General features: G+C 45.0%; 1 protein-coding gene across 1 annotated transcript in view; it reads left to right on the forward strand.

Moving 5' to 3' along the window:
• Positions 1-174: 174 nt before the first annotated feature.
• DDX54 (DEAD-box helicase 54) overlaps positions 175-24,866 on the forward strand; it is a 51,881-nt gene continuing 27,189 nt past the window's right edge. Inside the window, exons 1-8 of the mRNA XM_082269251.1 lie at positions 175-336; positions 4,188-4,302; positions 6,529-6,599; positions 6,709-6,897; positions 7,021-7,070; positions 11,119-11,160; positions 11,278-11,373; positions 11,472-11,593. Of these exons, the coding sequence (XP_082125377.1) occupies positions 217-336; positions 4,188-4,302; positions 6,529-6,599; positions 6,709-6,897; positions 7,021-7,070; positions 11,119-11,160; positions 11,278-11,373; positions 11,472-11,593 (805 nt within the window). The 5' untranslated portion in view covers positions 175-216. The remainder of the gene's footprint in view (positions 337-4,187; positions 4,303-6,528; positions 6,600-6,708; positions 6,898-7,020; positions 7,071-11,118; positions 11,161-11,277; positions 11,374-11,471; positions 11,594-24,866) is intronic.

Here is a 24,866-nt window from a genome sequence, read left to right on the forward strand (position 1 = left end):
CTCATTATCCTCGCTCAGCTTCTGGCTGCCATTAGGAAGATGAGAGCGAGGAACCATAGCTAGAGAGAACAGAAGAAACAACCTCCCCTGTGTTCTGAGCTTAGTGGTACAGTCCGGGAAGTCAGTCACATCATCACTTCCGGGTGCAGGGGGAAACACGTGTGCGACCTGTGTGGATCCTGCCAAGGCTCATTGCTGAAGAGTAGAACTGTAGGCATGGCTCAGAAGAAGAAGAAGGGGCACCGGACACGGAAACCGGCTAAAGACCGAGGGGGAGAGGACAGCGACACCGGGGAGTTTGATGTCACCGCTGGGGTCCCCGAACAGGATGAAGTGGTGAGAGCCTGGAATCACCCCATAGACTTGTCACCTGTATCTGATCTCTGTGCAGCTGGGAACTTTCCACAACCCAGACAGGAAATCTATCCTTTTCCATATATGTAGCTATTTTGTTTGTTTTTTTACTAGATCCAAAAAAAAAAAGTTACTAAGGCCTGTAAGTTTGTTTTACTGTTTGAGTCCTGTAAAAGAGATTTCCCTTCACTTCCTGCTTAATCACTTAAGCCCTGGAAGATTTTACCCCCTTCCTGACCAGGGCCTATTTTGCGATTCGGCACTGCGTGACTTTAACGGACAATTGCGCGGTCGTGCGACGCTGTACCTAAACTAATTTGACGTCCTTACCCCCCCCCCCCCCCCCACAAACAGAGCTTTCTTTTGGTGGTATTTGATCACCTGTCCGATTTTTATTTATTTATTTATTTTTTTTTGATCATGCGCTATAAACAAAAAAAGAGCGTCAATTTTTGCAAAAATAACAATATTTTTCACATTTTTTTTTTTATATGAAATTCCCCCCCCAAAAAATGTAAAAATCTAAATTTTTTAACATTTTCGGCCAATTTGTTTTATGCTACATATGTTTGGTAAAAAAAATCGCAAAAAGCGTATTTTGATTGGTTTGCGCAAAAAAGTTATCGCGTTTACTAACAAAGGGAAAGATTTTTGTCATTTTTTATTGTTTTTTTTTAACGCGTAATGGCGGCGATCTGCGTTTTTTTTTTTTTTTTTTTTGCGGTACTGCGACATTGCGGCGGACAGATGGGACCCTTGACTGACCTTTTTTACACTTTCGGGGTTACCAGTGACATTACTACAGTAATCAGTGCTATAAATATGCACTGTTAATGTAAAATGACACTGGCAGTGAAGGGGTTAACTTTTTTGAGAGGGAGGGGTTATGTGTGTCCCTAGGGGCGTGATTCTAACTGTGATTGGCTGTGGCTTGAGGTGTAGGAACAGTGATCAACGGTCCTACATAGTAGAACCGTATAATCACTATTCCTACACAGGGTAGAATGACAGGCGGCTTGTTTACATTAGCCGCCTGCCTTTCTCCCTCTCCACCCGACGATCGCGAGTGACCGGCGGAGGGTACGTGACCGCGCGGGAGCGCGCCTCCGGCGGCGCTCGCTCCCTAGACTCTCACAGGCTAGCGACATAGTACTACGTCGCTTTTCCTGTGAGGGGCTGACCGCCGCAGTAAATAGTCGTGCGGCGGTCGGCAAGTGGTTAAAGTAAGGGAACTCTACTTATACAGTTGTCACCAGGGATGAGCACAGGGATGTTAGGATCATAGTCCCATCACACTTGTGTAATCCCGCGAGGAAGCCATCACTGCACACGGCCAATCATAAGCAATTGAGGCATTTCCCTGGTCTGCAGCTGTACATACCCATGCCCCCTTGTATATGTGTGGCTGTGGGCCAAGGAATGACTAGGCTGCTCATGATTAGCGGTGTGCAGTAACGGCTTCCTGGCGGGATTGCTCAGGTGGAATGGGACCATGATCCGAACATGTCCAAGCACATCCCTAGTTGTAACCAGGGATGAGCTCAGAAAAGTTCGGACACCAGTCCATACCCACCTGAGCTTTTCCTTACAGGAAGCCGTCAAAGCGGACAGCCAATCATAGGCTGCAGAGACATGCCTCTCCCTTCTGCTGTGCGTTTACAAACAGTTGCCAAGCATGTTGCCTATGATTGGCTGTCTGCTTTGATAGCTTCCTGGCAGGAAAGCTCAGGTGGATTTGGACTCATGTTTGAGCACGCCTTAGCTTATACCTGGGTTACCAGAAGGGATGTCTCAAAAATATTCCTTCTGTTTTAGTGACAGCTCTTTGGTCAAATCCACTCTTGTGTGACACGGTAACACATAACATGCGCTAATGCGGTGCCATTCAACACTCTAAAACAAGGCTTTCTCTGATTGGATGAGGTCAAGGCTTTCTCTGATTGAAGTGTAGAGGACATCATGATCTCCTCCACCCTCATCCATTCAGAGAACATTTTGTATTCATTCAATTGTACAGGGCATTCTCTGAATGGCGGCAGTAGCGAGCGACAGGCTGTCGTCACTATGCAGTAGGGCAGCCACTCAGCACTGGACTCAGAAGATTGCTGCTATCACCGTAGTAGTGCCAGCTGCTGCACTGATATGCAGCTTCCACAGGGATCAGTCAGGTAGGAGGAAATGCATCCAAGGTGGACCAGTCTCACTATGTAATAAAAATCATACCTAGAATTCAGCTTTAATTTTAATATACCGGCCACAGGACTGAAATGCAGGTGCCAAGCAGTGCTAAGCTTTGTCATGAGACTCTTTCTATTTTCCTTGTTGTCTCATGAGCTGTACAACATTCTACTACATCTTTCTATTGCCCTGTAATACTTCCTGCCATAGAAATAGGTTATAAGGATTATGTGGAATGGGTGCCATTGTCACTACAGAGAAGAACTCAGATTTGCTCATTAAGATGCTTTGGGTTTTTGTGGTCCTGTTGTGCACAAGACAATGTTGCGAAAAGGTATTAGGAAGCAGTGTCAGCTGCCTTTTACTTTAAACCTTTGGTTTGCTTAAGTGGTTGTAAAGTCTGAACATTCTGTGTGCAGCTGCCTCCCTAACCCCCCTATTAATACTTACCCGAGGCCCATCTCGATTTACCAAGGCACATCTCGATACAGCGATGTGCATGAGGGCAGCAGCGCTTTCGGGTCTCTGCCACCTCATTGGATAAGACACAGCAGCGGGAGCCATTGGTCTTTTGGACACACAGAGGTGGCATGTAAGCGAGTATGCACGAGTGCATGTATATCAGGTGACTTGCAAGTAGGAGGGTCCAGGAGCACCGGTGGGGGACCTGAGAAGGAGGATCGGGCTGTGCAAAATCATTACACAGTGCAGGTAAGTATAACATGTTTATTTGTATTTATTATTATTATTTTTTTTAGTGCATTAGTCTTTACTATCACTTTAAGGCCTCTTTCACACAGACGGTAAGAACAGATCGTTGAGCTGCAGTTTGATGACCCACCTTAATCTTATACAGCCAGAGGGGGTTGTTCACGTGCTGTGGTGCTTTGGGTCATGTCAACAGCAAATGTAACATGGCTTATTGAGTTGACAAGCTGCACCATTTGTCTAAGATGGCAATTCAAGTCAACAGGGTCGCACAGCAACCGTGAACCAAACTCTTGGCCTGCGTTTTGTTATGTATTCATTCCTTTTAATATTTTTTTTTTTTTGCTGAATAATAGTTCAGCAAAAAAAACAGGCATACAGGAGGCTGCAGAATCGTCCCCTGAACGCTTAAAAGTAGCTGCTTAGCTGCCCTGTGAAATGTGATCCACCGTGGATCCCTTTTCAGACATCCCAAGTTTTTGGATTTAGCCTCAGGGCTGAAGTACTAACAGGTGGGGGTTAAAATCTTTTTAAGCTGTTGTCTATAGTCTCTAGAGATGTTCTATTAGGCCCCTTTCTCACAGGGAGGACTCTGTTCCGATCAGCAGGGGATCGGCTCACAGATCTTTTTTGGGTTGCAGGGTGTAAACGAACTCCGCTGTCCGTTTACATCCAACCACCTGCAATGTGATTTGCCCACAAGTACTCTTCTATTTGTTTTTAGCGAATTGGAGGTAGGTGGGTGTAAACAGACACAAGTCTGTTTAAACCTACTTGTCCATAGCGATGAATGGCCCGTCTGAAAAACTGACAGGGGTGTCGTATGAAAGTGGCTTTAATGTTTATCCTATTCATGTTTTTACTTTAATATTTACATTTAACATATTAATAAAAAAAATAAGTATAATCTTTTTAATGTATTATTTCTCCCCCCCCCCCCCATAAAGCACCTCCCATCGTTCCCCACCGCAGATGATGGTTCGGATACAGAATTGGACACTAGACAACTGGTCCGAGCACAGAACAAAAAGAAAAAGAAGTCAGGAGGGTTTCAATCGATGGGTATGTTTTTATTTTTTGTCTGGTATGTTAAAAAAAAAAAAAACGGAACATATCTAAGTGGAACATTGATTAGAGATGTTCTCTACTCTGTAAAAAAAAAAAAAAAAAATTAGTAGCTACAAATCCTGTAGCTGCTGATTTTTAATAACAGAACTGTTACCTGTCCAGGGATCCAGCGCCGTTTTCCACCTGGGCTTGTTCTTTACTAGCCTTAGGGTTCCTGGTGCTGGCATCTTAACAGTAAAAAGCTGGCTCTGCTGCTTACGGCTGCCCATTGTGTTTGTGCGAGCTGCACTGTGCTGTCTAAAGGGTCTTCTGGGCAAAGGAGTGGGAGGGACTTAAAACTGAACTTCCCCTTTTGTATGAAGCTCTGCTTTAACCTACTTTGTACTTGGTAAAAAAAAAAAAAAAAGACCTGGATTATAACTATTGAATGGGGCGTAAATGTGTTTGTTTTTTTTGTTTTTTTTTTTTATAAAAGTATTCATACCTCTTGAAATGTTCCACATTTTGTCAAAAACGTAAATGTAGTTCATTGGGATTTTTTATGATAGCCCAACACAAGGGGGCACATAATTGTGAAGTGGAAGGAAAATGATAAATGGTTTTTAAAATTTTTAACAAATGAATATCTAAAAACTGTGGCGTGCATTTGTATTCAGCCCCCTTTACTCTGATACCCCTAACTAAAATATAGTGGGACCAATTGCCTTCAGAAGTCACCTAAATAGTAAATGGAGTCCATCTGTGTGTAATTGTATCTCAATATAAATACAACTGTTCTGTGAAACCCTCAGAGGTTTGTTAAAGAACCTTAGTGAACAGCATCATGATGGCCAAGGACCACATCAGACAGGTCAGGGGTAAAGTTGTGGAGTAGTTTAAAGCAAGGTTAGATTATAAAAAAAAAAAAAAAATCCTAAGCTTTGAACATCTCAGGGAGCACTGGTCAATCCATCATTGGAAAATGGAAAGAGTATGGCACAACTGCAAACCTACCAAGACATGGCCGTCCACCTAAACTGACAGGCCAGGCAAGGAGAGCATTAATCAAAAAGCAACCAAGAGGCCTATGGTAACTCTGGAGAAGCTGCAGAGATCCACAGCTCAGGTGGGAGAATCTGTCCACAGGACAACTATTAGTCGTGCGCTCCACAAATCTTGCCTTTATGGAAGAGTGGCAAGAGGAAAGCCATTGTTGAAACAAAGCTATAAGAAGTCCTGTTTGCAGTTTGTGAGAAGCCATGTGGGGGACACAGCAAACATGTGGAAGAAGGTGCTCTGGTCAGATGAGACCAAATTTGAACATCTTGGCCTAAAAGCAGAACGCTACAGGTGGCAGAAAACTAATAATGCACATCACCCTGAACACACCAGCCAAACTGTGAAACGTGGTGGCAGCATGATGTTGTGGGGATGCTTTTCTTCAGCAGGGACCAGTAAGCTGGTCAGAGTTGATGGGAAGATGGATGGAGCCAAATACAGGGCAATCTTACAAGAAAACCTGTTAGACTGCAAAAGACTTGAGACTGGGGCTTCCAGCAGGACAACGACCCTAAACATACAGCCAGAGATACAATGGAATGGTTTAGATCAAAGCATATTCATGCGTTAGAATTGCCCAGTCAAAGTCCAGATCTAAATCCAGTTGAGACTCTGTGGCAAGACTTGAAATTGCTGTTCAGATGCTTTCCATCCAATCTGACAGAGCTTGAGCTATTTTGCAAAAAAGAATGGGCAAAAATGTCACTCTCTAGATGTGCAAAGCTGGTAGAGACATCCCCAAAAAGACTTGCAGCTGTAATTGCAGTGAAATGTGGTTCTACAAAGTATTGACTGTATTGAATACAAATGTACGCCACACTTTTCACGTATTTATTTGTAAACGATTATGTGACACTTTTGTGTTGGTCTATCACCTAAAATCCCAATAAATACATTTACAGTTTTTGTTTTAACATAACAAAATGTGGGAAATTTTGAGGGGTAAGAATGCTTTTCCAAGGAACTGTACATGAGACATTGACCACCCTCATATAAGGTGTCCAGTGCATGGACAGATTCCTATGCCTTTTTTAATTCTCCCCATTTACATTAGTAAATTATACATCACAGAGAAAATGTTTGCCCATTTACCTTGTCGTAAATGAAAGACATTACTGTGGCTTTCAGTTTTGTAGAAAATATTTGTAATTCTTAACATTTTCTTTTATGTTTTCTCACCAGGTCTTAGTTATCCTGTCTTTAAAGGTGTAATGAAGAAAGGTTACAAGGTTCCAACACCAATTCAAAGAAAGGTGAGGCTCTTAGTGCTTGGCTTCTTAGAATACATCATGGCATGTTGGTTTCTTTATTGAACTTGGATCTCAGCAGAGATATAATGTCTCTATCCCATCTTCATACTAGGTAGTACCTGTCATTCTGGATGGCAAGGATGTGGTAGCTATGGCACGAACTGGCAGTGGTAAAACTGCTTGTTTCCTCATCCCGATGTTTGAGAAGCTGAAGGCTCACAGTGCTCAAACTGGAGTCCGTGGACTTGTTTTATCACCTACCAGAGAACTTGCCCTGCAGACTCTGAAGTTCACCAAAGAGGTACAGTCCTGATCACGCTGCTTTTTTTAATGGTTATTCCTTTGTTCTGACTGTTACCTCTTCATTGTTGTGAACATTTTCCATTTTATAATAGTAACATTATGAATTGTTTTTCTGTTACAGCTTGGAAAATTTACTGGTTTGAAGACTGCTCTTATTTTGGGTGGGGACAAGTAAGTTTTGCAATATTCTTTCTTACTAAATGAATGGCAGATGAGACATTTTTACCTTTTCTTGGCAGTGATGTAAGTCTTGCGTTGCTGTCAACAGTGCAATGTAAACAGACTCGAGGCAGTGCTAGCCACTATGAGTTCACAATATTTCAACCAACTGTTGGCTTTATTATACAAGTGATTTAGGCAGCTGTAAAAGTGCTTGATCACTTCTACAATCTCTTGTAGGTGCTTGGTCCAAGTCACCCTCTGGTATCCTGGGTTCCAATGCCCCCCTCCTGGGATCTCAGGACATCCATGGCTGGGTAAACAATTAGCAAACATTTGTTGAGTGTCTGGAAAGGACAAGGTGTACAGAAATTCTGGTTTCAGTTAATTCAAACCCAGGCTGCGTGGCCCAGGGATGAAGCTAATCAAGCATGATCTGTGCTTGGTTAGTTTCAGGGGAGTGCAGAGGTGACATTGGGGGTCTGAAGGACCCCAGATGTCTTCCCAAAGTGAAATTGTAACTTATGCTATGCTATCACATAGGGGGTTTGTCAGTTAAGTGGAAACAACTTTTAAAAATTAAAGTTAAAGCGGAACTGAAGTCATAAGTACGCTCAGGCAGAAGAGACATGCAGTGTTTCTTCTGAAATAAAATAAACTTGCCTGTCTGCTCACAATCCTCCTTTAAATGTACACTGAGCTGCACAAAAATGTGCAAAAATTTTGCAGCTTAGTATACATTCCAGCATGCACCAGCCAATCAAAATGGCTGAACGCCAACACCCAGAAGAAGCGAGAACGGGAAGGCATTGGAGACCTTGCAGGCATCCACACTGTTTGTAAATATTGCAGACGTGATATAAAAAAAAAAAGAAAAAATTACTTTTTATTGAGCATTTTTCAGTTGTACGTACAAAAACGAAAAAACAAAGGCCATTACAAAAAAGAGTTGGCAGTCATACATTCCCACGATACAGTCTTAAGAGTAGCAACCTCCTTACATAAACTTTTATAAGTAGGGAAATATCCGGACCTCAGTAATATGTATCAAGCAAATGAAATACACCAATAATCAAAGATCATACATAGCGCTACTCAGATCCATCTATGTACGCAACCACAAAGGGGATTTTAAAAGGTAATAACAGTTACTCAACCAAAATAAAAAAAGAAGAAGCAGTATTACTGCCATATTCAGTACATACACGAAATACATTTCAACTAAAGAATGCCTATCCTCTGTGTGCTTCAGACACTCACTAGTACTTTTTCCTGGTTGATCAATGACAAACTTTACCACTATTGGCATTAACACTGTAGAAGCTGCATAGACCCCAATATTAAAGGGGCTAAACCAAGAACCTGTAGTCATGGGTCCCAAAGTTCATTAAATGCTTACGGACCACCCGCCGCGGTTTTATGTTGCTACTTTGATGTTAAATACTGGGGTTATGGCAGCAGATAGCTACAATAACCCTGGTATTTTTTTTTACAGAGCTGACGATCCTCTTTCACATAAAAGTGGTCCCAGCAGCAGATTTGCCGCGGAATCACTTTTATGAGCGGCGGGAGAGGTGCCCCCCTCCCGCCGCTTCCTGGTCAATTTCCCCGTTTAGCGGAGCCGGCGGTAGCGGGGAAAATGATCCGGTCCTTTCCCCTTATAGGCAGGCATGTGGAGTGAGGTCAAGGTGGTGCTCTCTCAACTCTATGGCCATGGAGGACCCGAGAGACATCATACGTTGCTTACTCCCAATGGCCTTAAAGGGCCCATTTTTTTTCTTTGCTTTTTAGTGTAGATGTGAGATCTTAGGTCTTTTTGACCCCAGATCTCACATTCAAGAGGACCTGTCATGCTTATTTCTATTACAAGGGATATTTACATTCCTTGTAATAGGAATAAAAATGATCAAAAAATGTTTTTTAAAGGGACAGTGTAAAAATAAAAGGTAAAATAAATAAGGAAAATTTTTTTTTTAAAGCACCCTGTCCCTCCGAGCTCGCGCGCAGAAGTGAACACATATGCAAATTGCACCTACATATGTAAACGGTGTTCAAACCACACATGTGAGGTATCCCCGCGATCGTTAGAGTGAGACCAATAATTCTAGCCCTAGATGTCCTCTGTAACTCTAAACTGGTAACCTGTAGACCTTTTTAAAGCGTCGCCTATGGAGATTTTTAAGTACCAATGTTTGACGCTATTCCAGGAGCGTGTGCAATTTTGAAGCATGACATGTTGGGTATCTATTTACTTGGCATAACATTATCTTTCACATTATAGAAAAAATTGGGCTAACTACTGTTTTCTTATTTTTTAATTAAAAAAAAAAAAAGTGTATTTTTTCTCCAAGAAATTGTATTTGAAAGACTGCTGCGCAAATACAGTATGACATAAAGTATTGCAACAATAACCATTTTATTCTCTAGGGTCTCTGCTAAAAATATATATAATTTTTGGGGGTTTTTAAGGAATATTCTAGCAAAAAATACTGATTTTAACTTGTAAACAAGTGTCAGAAATACACCTGGTCCTTTAGTGGTAAACTTAAGAGGAGTGCCCTGTTGTAAAGGAATGTGCCTTTCTTTAATATGGAACTATCCTGAATTTGCCAATCCTTAAACTTAGGAGGAAGAGGAGAAAGCCACTTTAATATAATGCACTTGCAGGCCAAAAATAGCAATCTAGAAATAGAAGTCTGGACTTGGGTATATATACTTGCTCATTGAAGAACTCTAGAAATATTGCAGACTTTAGGTCTGCTTTAAGTATGGTTAAAAAAAAAAAAATGAATTGTAAACATGCTTGACAAAAACAACAATTTTGCTATTCATTTTAGGTTTTACCCAGCATGCCAGGGTGAGAGCCAAAACTCTAGGGCCATGGTTCACTGTTAACTCTAAACTGATGAGCGTAAAAGCTTTTATGGCATCGCCTATTCACAATTTTGGGGCCTGTCGTTTTTTTTTTTTTTTTTTGCCACTTCATGGACATACGTAATTATGAAGTCAGGCATGCTTGGTATCTACTTACTTGGCACAACTCTGTCTTTTTATTATTATTATTATTTTTTTTGTGATATTGTGTTTGTGGCCTCTAAAATTAATTTGAGTGTAACTTTTATTAAATATTTGCGATTGATAAATAGTTGTGTAGCATGTGATATAAAAAAAATTTGCAACTGCAAGTTTTCATTCCACGGGTTTTAAGAAAATCTATATTTTGAGATGTAATATTTAGGCCTGATTGATTTTAGCATGAAACTGCTCTGGCAGCAAAAGGGTCAAAAGTAAAGGTTCAGCTAAAGAGTAGGTATCGCAGTGTGCCAGAAAATCTTCTTTAGTTTAAAAAAAAAAAAAAAAAAAAAGTCTTGAGTTATTAGTAGCTTAACATCACAATTAAGCCCTGCTAAGTGAGCAGACCATTATTGGCCACTAACTCATACTTGCAGATCATTTGGGGGGGCAGTTGGTGGGGATTCGTTTTAAAGGCAGGAAAATCAGGCCTCCTGTAACTAAGAGTTGTTTTTTTTTTCTTTATGAAAAAGGCTTTCTGGTTCACAAATAACAGCAGGTCTATTGAGGGAGATTTACTAAAACTGGTGCAGCTGTGCATAGTAACCAATCAATGTCTAACTTCAGCTTGTTCAATTAAGCTTTGCCAATGAAACCTAGAAACAGATTGGTTATTATGCACAGCGGCATCAGATTGTGTGTGCACCAGTTGTAGTAAGTCTCCCCTATTGGGGTTGGTTTACTAAAACTGGAGAGTGCAGAACTGCACCAGACTTTGCAAAGAAACCAGTCACCTTCCAGATTTTTGGTCAAAGCTTAATTGAACAAGCTGAATTTAGAAGCTGATTGGCTACCGTGCACTGCTGCTCCAGGTCTTGCACTTTCCAGTTTTAGTAAATCAACCCCATTGTGTCTGCTTTTAGACAGGGTATTTCATTTTAAATGTTTAACATTACTGAAATATTCTATTTTAACAGATTATTAATGTCCTTGTAAGATTTCATCTGTAGTACACTCAACGGTATATTAATGTATCTTTTTCCTGTAGGATGGAAGATCAGTTTGCTGCTTTACATGAAAACCCTGATATGTGAGTAATTTTTGTCGTTCTTTATGTCTTCTGTTCCTCAAACACTATTAGGGACTGACTGTGCTTGTAAATGATTTTTGACTACCTTAAAAAAAAAAAAAAAATTGTTTTATTTAGAATTATTGCTACCCCTGGCCGTCTGATGCACGTGGCAGTAGAGATGAATCTGAAGTTACGCAGTGTTGAGTATGTGGTCTTTGATGAAGCAGACAGGTAGGTAGCTGTGTATGTTTTGCAGATAACCTGCAGTTCATGTCAGTTGCTCACTGCATTTTCTTTATTATTTTATTCTTTTATTATACTTTTCAAAGACTTTTTGAAATGGGGTTTGCTGAGCAGCTGCAGGAGATCCTTGCCCGTCTTCCAGAAACTCGCCAAACCTTGCTTTTCTCAGCCACTCTTCCCAAGATGCTGCTTGAATTTGCCCGTGCAGGTAAGATATATACATCCACTGCAATAAGACAAAAACATTAATTGTTTATCTAAGGACACAGGAGATCTGTAAAGTATAAGCTTAGTCTATAGATGTTTGAATTTTTGAGTGTGTTGGTTTTCTCATCTGAGCTATACACCTAATTTAAAGTGGTTGTACACCTCAGTCTTGAAATCTAAACAAAGCACATACAGGTGCATCTCCATAAAATTAGAATATCATCAAAAAGTTAATTCATTTTAACAATTCAATTTAAAAAGTGGAACTCCTATTTCTCTATCGTCCATTGATAGACGCAGCTTTTATGTTTTTTATACCATAGGAATATGCTGCCCCCTACAGGACTAGTACTAGGCAGTTAAAAAATTCACTGACACACCTGCAGGGGCTGTCCTTCACGGCATAACCCCACATACACTCTGCCACAAGCCAGTTTCTTGCTGCCTTTGTGCAGGAGTAGGACCTAGATTTCCTGCTGGGACTTCGGTCTCAGTTTTTTTGTTCTTTTAAGGATATTTCTGTTTGTTTCTCTTTTCTCACTAATGCTAGCTAGTGTCAGGGGGATCCTCCTGGTGAACTACAAGCGACATGCGGCTGAGGTTTCGCACTGGATTATATAGATCCTTACGGTCTCCCAACCTGGCCAACGAGCATGAGCAGGTTATAGTCCTGCACTAGGCCTCGCCACGACAGAGCCCCTGTGGACAGGGACGAGCCTGCGAGTAGATGTCTCGCAGGAACGCATCGAGTCACAGCATACCCCTCAGCTGGCAGCAGCCCCACTCAGGGTGGGAGGTGGTCTGTCTGGAGCGAAGCCCACCCGGTCCATGGTATGGTGAGTAAACTGAGCCCCCCATGTCCCTAGTGGCCTCTGGGGGGGTGATGTGGGCCCACTCCTGGGGATAATAGGACCTCCTTTTCCTAAAAGATCCCCCTGGCCTATCAGGATTCTGGCCTTGCTATCCCTTTTCCCGCATGGGGGTGCTATATTCGGCACCTGGCGCCCGAGGGGGGGGCGGTGGGTATACAGCGGTACCTTATTCTGTGGGGTCTTTGTAGGTAGATCCCTGGTGTGGCCTTGTATCTGGGTCCTGACCGCATGGCAGCGTTCGGCCGCCATCTTGGGTGTGGGCATCGGCTCCCTGTGTGTGTGAGGCGATGTAGCCATTTCCCGTGGGCGTTCCTATACAGTTGTATTGGCACCATTTTGTCGTAGCCTGGAGCTACACAGGCAGTTCAGCCTCTTGTGGATTGATGTCACTTCCTGTGCTCAGTTCTCCATGCTGCAGACGTTGCTGGTTCCTCTGTGAGGTGATATAGTATGGGGGTCGTTTCTGGGCATTCCCTGCACACTCTGCTACCTGCCACTTTTTAAAGAGTAACTCCGAGTACAGCGCGATCCGGCGGTGTGGAACGCGATCGCAAATTTAAAGGGGCAGTGCACTTTTTTTTTTTTTTTTTTTTTTTTTGTCACATTGCAAAATGGAGTCCCAGGAGGTAAATTCTCCTTCAGACCCCCTCAGTGCGACTGCCGATATGTCCAGCTCGCAGTCCATGGTGTCTCTTTCTGCAACATTGGAATTTCTGGCATCAAAGGTTGATCTTGTCATGAAACATGTTGCTAACCAAAAAACGGCCGCTGCCTTCTCTGTCCTCTGACTCAGAGACTGATATGGTCGCCACAGACAACCCCCTCCCTGAGGGATCCTTGTCCTCACATTTGGATGGCGAAGAGGACCTGTCTTCCTCAGCCGCAGTGCGGGAACGCGCTATGGTGGAAGCATTTATTCAGTAAGGGAAACTTTACAATTGACTGATGAGCCCACACAGTTAGGAACGTGGGTAGTTTTGGCTCCCCCAAAGCCCAGAAATCGGATCAGGTGTTTCCTTGTCCCGAGGTATTTCACGATATTGTGAATGCACAATGGCGGGTGCCTAAGCGCTTTAAACGCTGTTATCCCTTTGCTGACTCCGTCTCAAACCACTGGAGGTGCCACCTAGGGTGGACCACCCTATTTCCAGGTTTAACATATCTACTGTGATACCCGTAGAAGATTCCCCGGCCTTCAAGGATCGGGTGGACAGACGGGTGGAATCCCTTTCCCGCCACCTCCATGTTTTGGCGGGTTCGGTACAAAAAACGTTCTTGGTGTCCGTTCTGGTTTCACAGACGGTAACAGTATGGGCTAAAGTGCTTAGGGGTACACTGAGTTCCCCCGACCTTGATTGGACTCACGGACCAGATGGCCCAGGCCCTGGTGTTTCTGTGTGATGCGTCCTTGGACACGGGCCATGGTTGCCAGAGGGTCAGCGGTAGGGATTGCCATATGTCACATGGTGGAACTTAAGAGCTGGTCGGCTGACCAGGCTTCTATGAAGGCTTTAACAGATCTCCCCTTTTTGGGCAAGCGGTTGTTGGAGACTCCTTGGATGAGTTGATAAAAGGCTTAATGGGAGGGTAAGAGTACTTTTCTTCCCCAATTCCTCCAAAGGTGTTTTTTTCGTGTCTCAGGGACACAAGAGAAAAGTAAACCGTTCAGGGCTTTTGGAGGGAGCAAAAAGGCTTGGTCGAGTAAGCCCAAGACCAGTCATTCCGGTTCGGTGGACAAATCCTCTACTGCTTGAAGGGGTGCCCTCACCCGTTTTCTGGGGTGGGGGGATGTCTGCATTTCTTTCAGGAACCCTGGATGTCCTTGATCCCGGACAAATGGATTCACAAACTGATTCGTTCCGGGTACAAGTTCGAATTTCGGTCTCGGCCGGCAGTCAGATTCTTTCCCTCAAATCTTCGTCTGCCTCCAGATCGCTTGAAGGATCTCAGGGAGGCAGTGCAGGACCTCCTTGCACAAGAAGTGATTGTGTCAGTTCCCTCGCAGGACCGATTTTTGAGGTTTTTATTCAAACCTGTTCATGGTGCCCAGGAAAAAGGGCAAGGTGCGTCCTAATTTGGACCTCAAGTCTCTGAACCGCTTTGAGCGGGTGCAGTAGTTTCGGATGGAATCTATTCAGTCGGTAGTAGCGTCTTTAGATCAGGTGGATTTTTAGCCTCCATTGATATCAAAGATGCGTATCTGCACATCCCTATATACGGGGGACACCAGAGGTATCTCTGTTTTGCAGTGACGGAGGAGTACTTTCAGTTTATGGCATTACTTTTTTGGTCTCGCCTCCGCTCTGAGTCTTCACCAAGGTTTTGGCCCCGGTGTTGGCATTGCTGCACAAAAGAGGGATTGCGATCTTAGGATATCTGGACGATTTCCTGTTGAGAGCAAACTCTCAACCAGCCTTGTTGGGCGATCTGTCAATCACGGTTCAGACCCTTCAAGAGTTTAGGTGGATAATCAACTTCAAATGATCTGCACTGACCCCGTCGGTGCGACTGGATTACCTGGGACTAACTCTGGATTCCTCTGTGCGAGGGTCTTTCTTCCTGGGGACAAACTTCAGAAGTTGCAGGGAGAAATCCGGTTGCTGCTGGGAAGCGATCTCTCTTCTCTACAGACAGGCATGAGAGTCCTGAGTCTGAAGGTGTCGACCTTCGCAGCGGTCCCCTTTCGCTCGGTTTCGTTCCAGGCCTCTGCAAAAGGAGATCCTTGTCAAGTGGAATAAGAATCTACAGTCCTTAGACCGAATCATAAGTTTGAGCCGACTCACGAGGTCAACGCTCTAACTTCAGTCGCCTCCCCTGAGTCAGGGCAAGTCCTTTCTACCGCTGCTGTGGACGGTGGTCACCATGGCTGCCAGCCTGTCGGGCTGGGGCAGGGTGCTGGACAACCCCTGTACCCAGAGAGTCTGGTCGACAGTCTTTATCGATCAATGTTCTGGTACTCGGAGCAATCAAGATTTGTCTGATCTATTGGACAAAACGACTGCACAGTCTCCCGGTTCGGATCCTATCAATCATCCATCAATCATCAAAGGGGCACAAAGAGTGCCCGGGTGGCCCAGGAGGTGGGCGAGATTCTGACATGGGCGGAGGGATAGGTTCCTGCTCTCTCCGCAGTTCACATTCCGGAAGTGGAGAATTGGCAAGCGAATTACCCGAGTCGTCAGGTTCTGGATCACCGGGAATGGTCCCTTTTTATCCAGAGGTATTTCGTCTCCTGTGTGTCTGTTGGGGGACCCCAGAGGTCGACCTGTTTGCATCTCGGCTAATAAAGAGGTGCAAAGGTTCGTGGCCAGAGCTCGAGGTCCTCTGGCCGACGCCATAGACGCATTGGTAGCTCCTTGAAGCCAGTATCGGCTGATTTTTTTTCCTTCCCTCCGATACAGCTGTTGTCGAGATTTCGCCGCAAGATGGCGGTGGAGAATGTTATGGTGATTCTGGTGGCTCCAGACTGGCCTCGTCGTTCTTGGTACGCAGACCTGGTAAAGATGGTCGTCGTGCCTCTCTGGCGGTTGCTTTTGAGAGGGAGGACCTGCTTTACGGTCGCGGGCTTTAACAGCTTGGCAGTTGAAGGCCAGGTGCTGAGAGATAGCGGTTTCTCTGAGTCTGTGCTTCCTACGCTGCTGAGGGCTAGAACAGCGACTTCCAGAAAGATTTATCATTGCACGTAGAAGATGTATATTTCATGGTGTGAATCGCAAAAAATGGCACCCTTGCCTTTTTTTCGGTGGCTAGTGTCTTGGCTTTCTTGCAGAAAGGAGTTAAGCAATGATTGGCCTTGGGCATGATCAAGGGCCAAGTGTCGGCTTTGGCGATGTACTTCCAACGCTCGTTGGCTGCTTGCACCTTTATTTAAGGGGTGTGTGATATGGCTCCTCCGAGACGATTCCCCTTGCTTCCGTGGGATTTGACTTTGGTTTTGTCTATTCTTCAAAAGCCTCTTTTTGAGAATATAGGGACATATCTCTGCCTTTTGTTATCTCAGAAGGTTGTCTTTTTGGTGGCAATTGCTTCTGCTCGCAGAATGTCTTGAGTTGGCGGTGCTTTCCTGTCGTTTGCCTTATTTGGTCGTCCACAGAGATAAAGTGGCTCTCCGACCTAATCCGTTTTTTTTTCTTCCTACGGTGGTGTCTGATTTCCGTAAAGACATTGTTTTGCCTTCACTCTGTCCTAAGCCCAAGCATCCTTAGGAAATTGCCTTGTACTCTCTGGATGTGGTTTGGGCGATCAGGGTTTGCCATGGAGTCTTTTAGGAAATCAGACTGTTTTTGTCCTTACTGAGGGATCTCGTAAGGGTTGGCTGCGTCTGCTGCGACTATATCCAGATAGATTAGGCAAATGGTTGTACAGACTTATTCATTGAAGGGTCAGGTTCCTCCTTTCCCTGTGACAGTGCGTCCTACCAGAGCGCTCAGTGCCTTTTGGGCTTTTCATCATCAGGCCTCTGTTATTCAAGTGTGTAAGGCGGCGAATTGGTCGTCTGTGCATACTTTTACAAAATTCTACAAGGTAGTTTTGTTGGAATCTTCGGATGCATCCTTTGGCCGCAAGGTTTTGCTGGCTGCTGTTAAAGAGACTTGTTTTTTTTTCTCTTTCAGAGGTTTATATTTGCTTTCTATGGGTAAGCTCCTGCTGTTCCTGGTTGAGCTTTTTTTACCCAGTTTGCTACATTTAGCCTTTGAAAAAAACATTACCTGTTTTTTTTTGGTTGCATTTTTCCCACCCCTCATGCCTACACTGCTTTGGGACATCCCTATGGTATAAGAAGTATAAGAGCTGCGTCTGTCAATGGATGATAGATAAAACTGGATTTTTGTAAGCACTGACCATCAAAATCATTTTCTCTGAAGTCAATTGACAGATGCAGCACCTGCCCCTCTGTTATGGGGAGGGTTTGTGTTGTCTCTTTCTTTGCTTGCTGCGAAGCTGGCTTGTGGCAGAGTGTGTGTGGGGTTATGTCGTGAAGGACAGCCCCTGTAGGCGTGTCAGTGAATTTTTTCACTGCCTAGTACTACTCCTGTAGGGGGCAGCATAACCCTATGGTATAGGAAGCATAAGAGCTGCGTCTGTCAATGGACTAAAGAGAAAAGGATTTTACGGTAAGTTCTTACAAAAATACAGTTTTCTCTTTCGTTCATTGACGGACACAGCTCCTGATATTCTTAACCATTGGGTCATACTGCCCCCTACAGGAGTAGGACACTCCCTGCTATAGGTGCTCCAATTTGTTTCTGCTTATTCAGGTGTAAGGACCTAGTTCCTTGCTGGGATCTTTGGTCCTGGCAATTTTTTTTCTTTTTAGATGGAATTTTTTTTTCTCCTGGATTTTTCCTGTGAGATCTATAATCAACTACCGGACTGGGCAACGGGCTGGATAATCTAGATCTAGTAGTCACCCCAGTCTGGCCAGCGAGCACGTGCAGACCTCCGTTCCATGCTTGGTCAGCCGCGACATAGCCCACTGGACGGGGGCAGGCCTGCGTGTTAAACAACTTGCGAGGTCGCTTCCTGAGTCGCAGCGTTCCTTCTGGTCGACAGCCCCCACATTTCGATGGTGAGGGGATGTTTGGAGCGGTGCCGGCCTGGTTCCTTGTATGCTGAGTATCTGCCCCCCCTGGAGGGTTTTGGGGTGGACATGGTCCCCTCCTTGGGATGTTCAGACCCCCGGGTTCCCCTCCTTCCCGTCAGGCACCCCCCCCTGTCATCTGTCTCCCTTCCTACCCCCCCCCTCCCCCTGCACAAATGTTGAGGCTGCTTGGGTGGTCTGATACACCTCATGGGATTGGGACTGGTCGCTATGCTGGCGATGGGGGCCGGGGGGGTTCAGCCGCCGGCGACCGGACGATCAACTTTGCGGGGAGGGGTTGTACCTGGTGGAGGTTCCTGCCAGGGACCCTCGTCCTGCTTGGGTTCCCACCTGGGTCCCTGTAAGCCTCGTGGTGCCGCCATTGTGTTGTAGCCTGTGTTGTTCTATACTCGGTGGCCATGTTTGTGTAGTCTGGTGGCCATTTTGCAGTTGTTTGTCATTGAAAATGACAGTGGAGCCCTGTGGGTGGCAATTTCGGCGGTGGAAGCCCATTCTCCATCCCCCTAGAACTGACTCCTAGTTCTTTTTACTTCCTGATTGCAGCGCGTGAAATGCAGATTATCCTAGTGGTTGCAGGTGCCTGTTTCTGCTGGGTGATGTGTCTGGTGGGGTTCCCTCCCTCACTGCTGAGAATCACTTGGTGCTTGTGCCTGGTGACCAGGTGGTACTGCCAGTGCGGTGGGGATTGTCCCTTGCAGTGTTTTACACTTTGTGGGATCCCCCTGGTGACTCATGAAGTCTTTGGGGCACATCTCCCCACCTGATCCTCTCTCTGAGGCGGCTGCGGGGCCCTCCTGGTCCCAACCATCTATCGATGCACTGACGGCGGTCCTGGAGTTCTTCTGTGTCGCGGGTGGAGATGGTCTTTGGGCGATGGGCTAGCAAAAAGCGCCCCCTGCCTCATCTGTCTCATCAGATCCTGAATCTGATTCGGTCGCCGTGGACATGGGTCACCCTGCTGGGACTTCAAGCATGCACCAGGAATCCTCTGATAGTAAGGATGATTCATCCACGTCTGCAACCGTGCACAAAAAGGCACTGGTGGAAGCACTGATAGTATCTGTATGTCAGACCTTAAAGATGGAGGATGCAGCTGTGACGGAGGCGCAGGTTCCCTTTGACACTCAAAAGCCATCCAGAGCGGCAAGGTTGTTTCCTTTCCCCGCCTATTTTGACATAATTTTCACTAAAGAGTGGGGACAACCAAAGCGCCCCGGTGGGGTCCCGAAGCGCTTTACTGGGCGTTACCCCTTTAAGGATTTCCTCCTTAAGAAGTGGACTGTTCCGCCGGTGGTGGACCCTCCGGTTTCCGGATTGGACAAGGCAACCATGATTCTGGTTGAAGAGTCCCTGGCTGACAGGAAGGCGGAGGCTGTGGCCCGCAATATATACACTCTGTGTGGTTCGGCACGGAGGCCAGTATTCACCATTGCCCTGATGTTGCAACTTTGACCGAGTGGGCTAAGCTTTTACGCCGTGACCTGGAAGGAGGACAGCTCCCCCCTGCCTTTGCTGAGCTGACGTACCAGCTGGTCCAGGGGCTGCAGTTTTATCTGTGATGCCTCTTTGGATGCGGCTCCCCTAGTGGCTTGGCTCTCTGTTTTGAAAGTGGTCCTTCATGGTGTCTTTTTGCTTAAATGCTGATCTGTGGACCAGACTTCTAAAAAGCCCCGGACTGATTTTCCCTTTCAAGGAGATCGCCTGTTTGGCTTCCCTGGATGACATCATAAAAGGTCTGACGGGGTAAGAGTACCTTTTTTTTTCCACAGGCTACTAAAGGCAAGGGCCTTCCTTTAGAACTTTTATCTTCCCTCAGGGTGGACTGACAATGGCTTGAAGCCTCTCAAGGCCTCCTCTGGAGGATCCAAAGGTACCTGGTCTGGCAAGCAGGCTTCTTCAGACTCGGGGACAAGGTTTTTTCAGCATGAAGGTGCGCCTTCATCCGTATTGGAGATGGGTGGGGCGGATTCTTCACTGGTTCCTGGACCCGTGGAATTCCCTGGTACAAGACAAGTGGGTTCACAAAGTCATTTGGTCTGGCTACAAGATCGAATTTCACTCTTGCCCCCCGGTAAGGTTCTTTGCTTCCAACTTGCTTCTATCCCTGGACCTGTTACATCAAGGGATGATTGTCCCGGTTCCGACTTGGGAACAATTTTGGGGTTTTTACTCAAACCTGTTTACAGTTCCCAGGAAGAAAGGCAAAGTGCCTCCAATCCTGGACATCAAGGCGCTGAACTGCTTTGTGCGCATTCGCACGGTTGTGGCATCCCTGCGTCAGGGCGATTTCCTTGCCTCTATTGACATTAAGGATGCTTACCTTCACATTCCAATATGTGCCACTCACTAGCACTCCCTCCGCTTTGCTGTGGGAGAGGAGCATTATTAGTTTGTGGCGTTACCCTTTGGTTTCGCCTCTGCCCCTCGGGTCTTCAGAAAAATGTTAGCCCTGGTGCTAGCTTTGCTACGCCAAGGGGATCACGGTACTGGACTACTTGGAAGATCTCCTTCTGCGAGAGGATTCATCTTCTGCTTTGGTGCAGAACCTGAAGATCACAATAAGCACTCTGCGCGAGTTCGCCTGAATTCTAAATTTTCATCCACAAAGCTGGACAATCTGGGCCTGACTCTGGACTCGGCCTTAGCCAGAGTGCTCCTTCCTCTGGACAAATTCCAGAAATTGCAGGCTGCAATTCGTCTCCTGCTGTCGAGCAGATGGTCATCCCACCGGATTTGCATGCGGGTGCTGGGCCTGACAGTGTCTACCTTTGAGGAGGTTCCGTTTCCACAGTTCCATACGAAGTCCCTGCAAAGAGAGATTCTGACCAAATGGGACAAGACTCCAGTCTCTGGATAATCAGATCAGGTTGAGTCGGAAAACAAAGTAGTCTCTGATATGGGGGCTTTGTTCTCCGGCGCTTCGGCTGGGCAAATGCTTCCTCCCCTTGTATTGTTCATTAAGTGTTTAATGGCATATATTTGTAATGTTTTTATTCTTTCATCTCAATACAGTATGAACAACATTATGAACCAAATACAGCTCACTAGTATTGAGTGTACATATCCTCTATGGCTGTTCAGGACAAATATATTCTAGCATAAGGTGTGGCATAGATTTGAAAACATCCCTTGGGCAAAAGAAAAAAAATTATAAAAGAAAGGAGGGGGAGTGGGACGGATGTGAAAGCCTGCCTCCATGGGAGTAAGTGAAGATAGCTGTAATAGTATCTGTGTTCTAAGGTTGTCCAGTGTAAAACTGATGACCAAAAAAGGGGCGAATTAGCGGGCATTGTCACCAGATGTGTGCGTGCCAGGCTACTTAACCGCATCCTCTCCAGCATAATGTCAGAGGAATCAGAAAAGGCAGAGTGGAGAAACGCAGGTCTGGTAAAAAGTTTTATAGTTGGACTCTCATCTAAAGATTTTTGATGAGATGGAGGAAGTGTGAGCCAGCTGAAGAACGATAGAGCATTGCTGATCTGTTATGGGAATGTCCAGGTCTCTTTCTCAATGTGTTATAAAGGTGGGCCAAGATTTGGTTTCCAGTGAGACCAGTACTTTATAAAATAGTGATAAACTATTCCGCGGTGGTTGTGCATAGGCCATAATGTTTTCCACTGGAGTAAGGTTTGCAAGTGTACATAGTGGTTTTTGTAAAGTTTTAAAAAACATAGAAAGTTGGTTATATCTCCATAAATCCATAGTTGTGATTGTAGAAGAACTTAGTAAGGAGGTCAAAGGAAGAATTCCGTTGGTGGATGTGACCTGATTTAGGAAAACAGGGGAAGAAGAGAGCCATTTTTTGTATAGCCGGTCAAGTTCTACCGGTGGAAAGAAGAAGTGAACAGTTAATTGTATCAGAGGTGAATTGTAGCACCAATCGTTTGACATGTGAAGGGAGTCCCAAATAGCTAGGGTGGAAATCGTCAATGGAGATGTGCATTGAGATAGGGAGCAGAAATTCCTAGGGATCCAAATTTGTGAGAATGGATCCCACTTACTGAGATCATGCTTCAGCTGTACCCATAGTTTGGATTCTCTATGGTGTGTCCAGTCCAGTTTAGTCCAGTCAGGAAGTAGTCTGCTTTCTAAGGTGTGCAGAACGATCCAGCCCTTCCGGTTCCAGCCCTCTCTGCTGTACACGGTCTAGGGGTGGAAAATTGGCAAGCGGATTATCTCAGTTGACAGGCGTTGGACCAGAGAGACTGGTCACTTCATCTAGAGGTGTTCCATCAGTTGTGTCTTCAGTGGGGTACTCCTAAGGTGGATCTGTTGGCCTTCCGCCTAAACAGAAAAGTTCAAAGGTTTGTGGCACGGTCTCCGGATCCTCTAGTTGATGCTACAGACGCGCTAGTGGCTCCTTGAAGTCATTATAGTCTGATTTTACGCCTTTCCTCCTCTTCAGCTTCTGCAGAGTCTCCTATGCAAGATCAAGGCAGAAGGGATTCCGGTCATCCTAATGGCTCCAGACTGGCCTCGCCGGGCTTGGTACGCTGATCTGGTATGGCTGGTCGCCGATGCTACTTGGAGATTGTCTCTCAGGGAAGATCTGCTTTCCCAAGGGCCAATCTTCATCCTGCTTTACGGCCACTGGCTTTGACGGCTTGGCTGTTGAAAGCCAGGTGCTGTAGGTTAGAGGGTTGTCTGACTTGGTGATTCTTACACTGTTAAAAGCTAGAAAATCTACTTCTGGGAAAATCTACCATTGTACGTGGAAGATGTACATTGCATGGTGTGAATCATTGTTCCTTTTTGGTGACTCGGATCTTGACTTTCCTCCAACGAGGAGTTGAGCAGCACTTGGACTTGAGTACCATCAAGTGCTAGGTCTTGGCCTTGGCGGTTTTCTTTCATCGTCCGTTGGCCACACACTCCTTGGTGCGTACCTTTCTACACGGCGTGAGGCGCTTGGTTCCCCCAGTGCAGTCTCCATTGTCATCTCTGATGACGTAACCCGGAGGCGGCGTCCATGACGTCACATCCGGGTTACTCGGCTGCTAAAGGCGACAGATTAAAAAAGTGAGTGTATTCAAAAATGCAGTTTTCAGCATTTTGAATACATGGAAGTGTAGTGGAAGGGTCTAGGGTCTTTTAGACCCTCAACCCCTCCACTACACTTCCATGTATTCAAAACGCGTAAATACCTCGTGACAAAAAATATTGCAATGACCGCCATTTTATTCTCCAGAGTCTTTTCTAAAAAAAAAAAAATATATATATATATAATGTATGGGGGTTCTAAGTAATTTTCTAGCAAAAAATACTGATTTTAACTTGTAAAGAAAAAAGTGTCAAAAATAGGCCTGGGGCTTAAGTGGTTAAGGGTCAGGTCCCTCCTTTCCTTGTCAAGGCGCACTCTACTTGGGTGCTGGGCCTTCCATCACTAGGCGTCAGTAAAGCAGGTTTGCAAGGTGGCCACTTGGTCTTCTGTACACACATTCACAAAGTTTTATAAAGTGGATGTGTTTGCATCTACGGATGCTTTCTTTAGCTGCCAAGTTTTGCAGGCTGCTGTTTAGAGGACCTGTAATGTTTGAGGGTGTTTTTTTTTTTTTTTTTTTTTCTGGTGAGCTCCAGTTTTTGACATTTTGAGCTCTGGTTAGCTAGGTTTTGCCTTGGGGAAGATGTTTTGTTCTGCTGTTCCGATCCCTCATGTTTGACACTGCTTTGAGGATGTCCCTATGGTCAAGAAAATAAAGTGCTGTGTCCGTCAGTGAACGAAAGAGAAAATTGGGATTTTTGACATACCGTAAAATCCATTTCTCTGATGTTAGTTGAAAGACACAGCACCCGCCCCCTCTATGGAGTTGGGTTTGTTTCTTCTGACACTGCTTGTTACAAAACTGAAGACCTATAGCAGCAAGTGGGAGTATACTTCCAGGGGCTGCCCCATAGGCATGCTCAAGCTTTTTTTTCTCTGCCTAGTTTCCTACTCCTGTAGGGGGCAATATAGCCCTTACGGTGAAGAAGTGCTGTGTCCGTCAATGAACATCAGAGAAATGGATTTTACGGTAAGCCAAAAATCCCATTATTTTTTTTTTATAGATGCTTTACACACAGAGTGATAGATTTTAAAGCATTTTTTTTCTTTTAATTTTGATGATTATGGCACAAAGCTAGTGAAAACCCAAAATGTATTATCTCAGAAAACTAGAATATTGCTACCAATTTAAAAAAAAAAAAAAAGAGAGAGATTGTTAATACAGAAATATTGGCTTACTGAAAAGAATATCCATGCACATTATAGTATGCACCCAATACTTGGTCTGGGCTCCTTTTGCTTGAATTGCTGAATCAATGTGGCGTGACATGGAGGTGATCAGCCTGTGGCACTGCTGAGGTGTTATGGAAGCCCAGGTTGCTTTGATAGTGGTCTTAAGCTCACCTGTGTTGTTGGGTCTGGTGTGTGTCATTTTCCTCATGACAATACCCTACAGATTCTCTTTGTGGTTTAGGTCCAGCGAGTTTGCTGGCCAATCAAGCACAGTTATACCCTGGTCATTAAACCAGGTATTGGTACTTTTGGCAGTGTGGGCAGGTGGCAAGTCCTGCTGGAAAATGAAATCATCATCTCAATAAAGCGGGTCAGCAGAGGGAAACACGAAGCGCTCTAGAATTTCCTAGTAGAGGGCTGCGCTGACTTTGGTCTTGACTTAAACACAGTGGATCAACACCAGCAGATGACATGTATCGCTCATAAGGGGAAATCGGCATTTGTAATATCCAACATCATACAGCCAGGACCTAAACCCTAAAGGTCTTCTCTTCTCTCTAGTTAAAAAGATTTTATTGTTACCATG

Source organism: Pelophylax lessonae, assembly GCF_965119305.1.
Source record: "Pelophylax lessonae genome assembly, chromosome: 1".
NCBI lineage: Eukaryota > Metazoa > Chordata > Amphibia > Anura > Ranidae > Pelophylax > Pelophylax lessonae.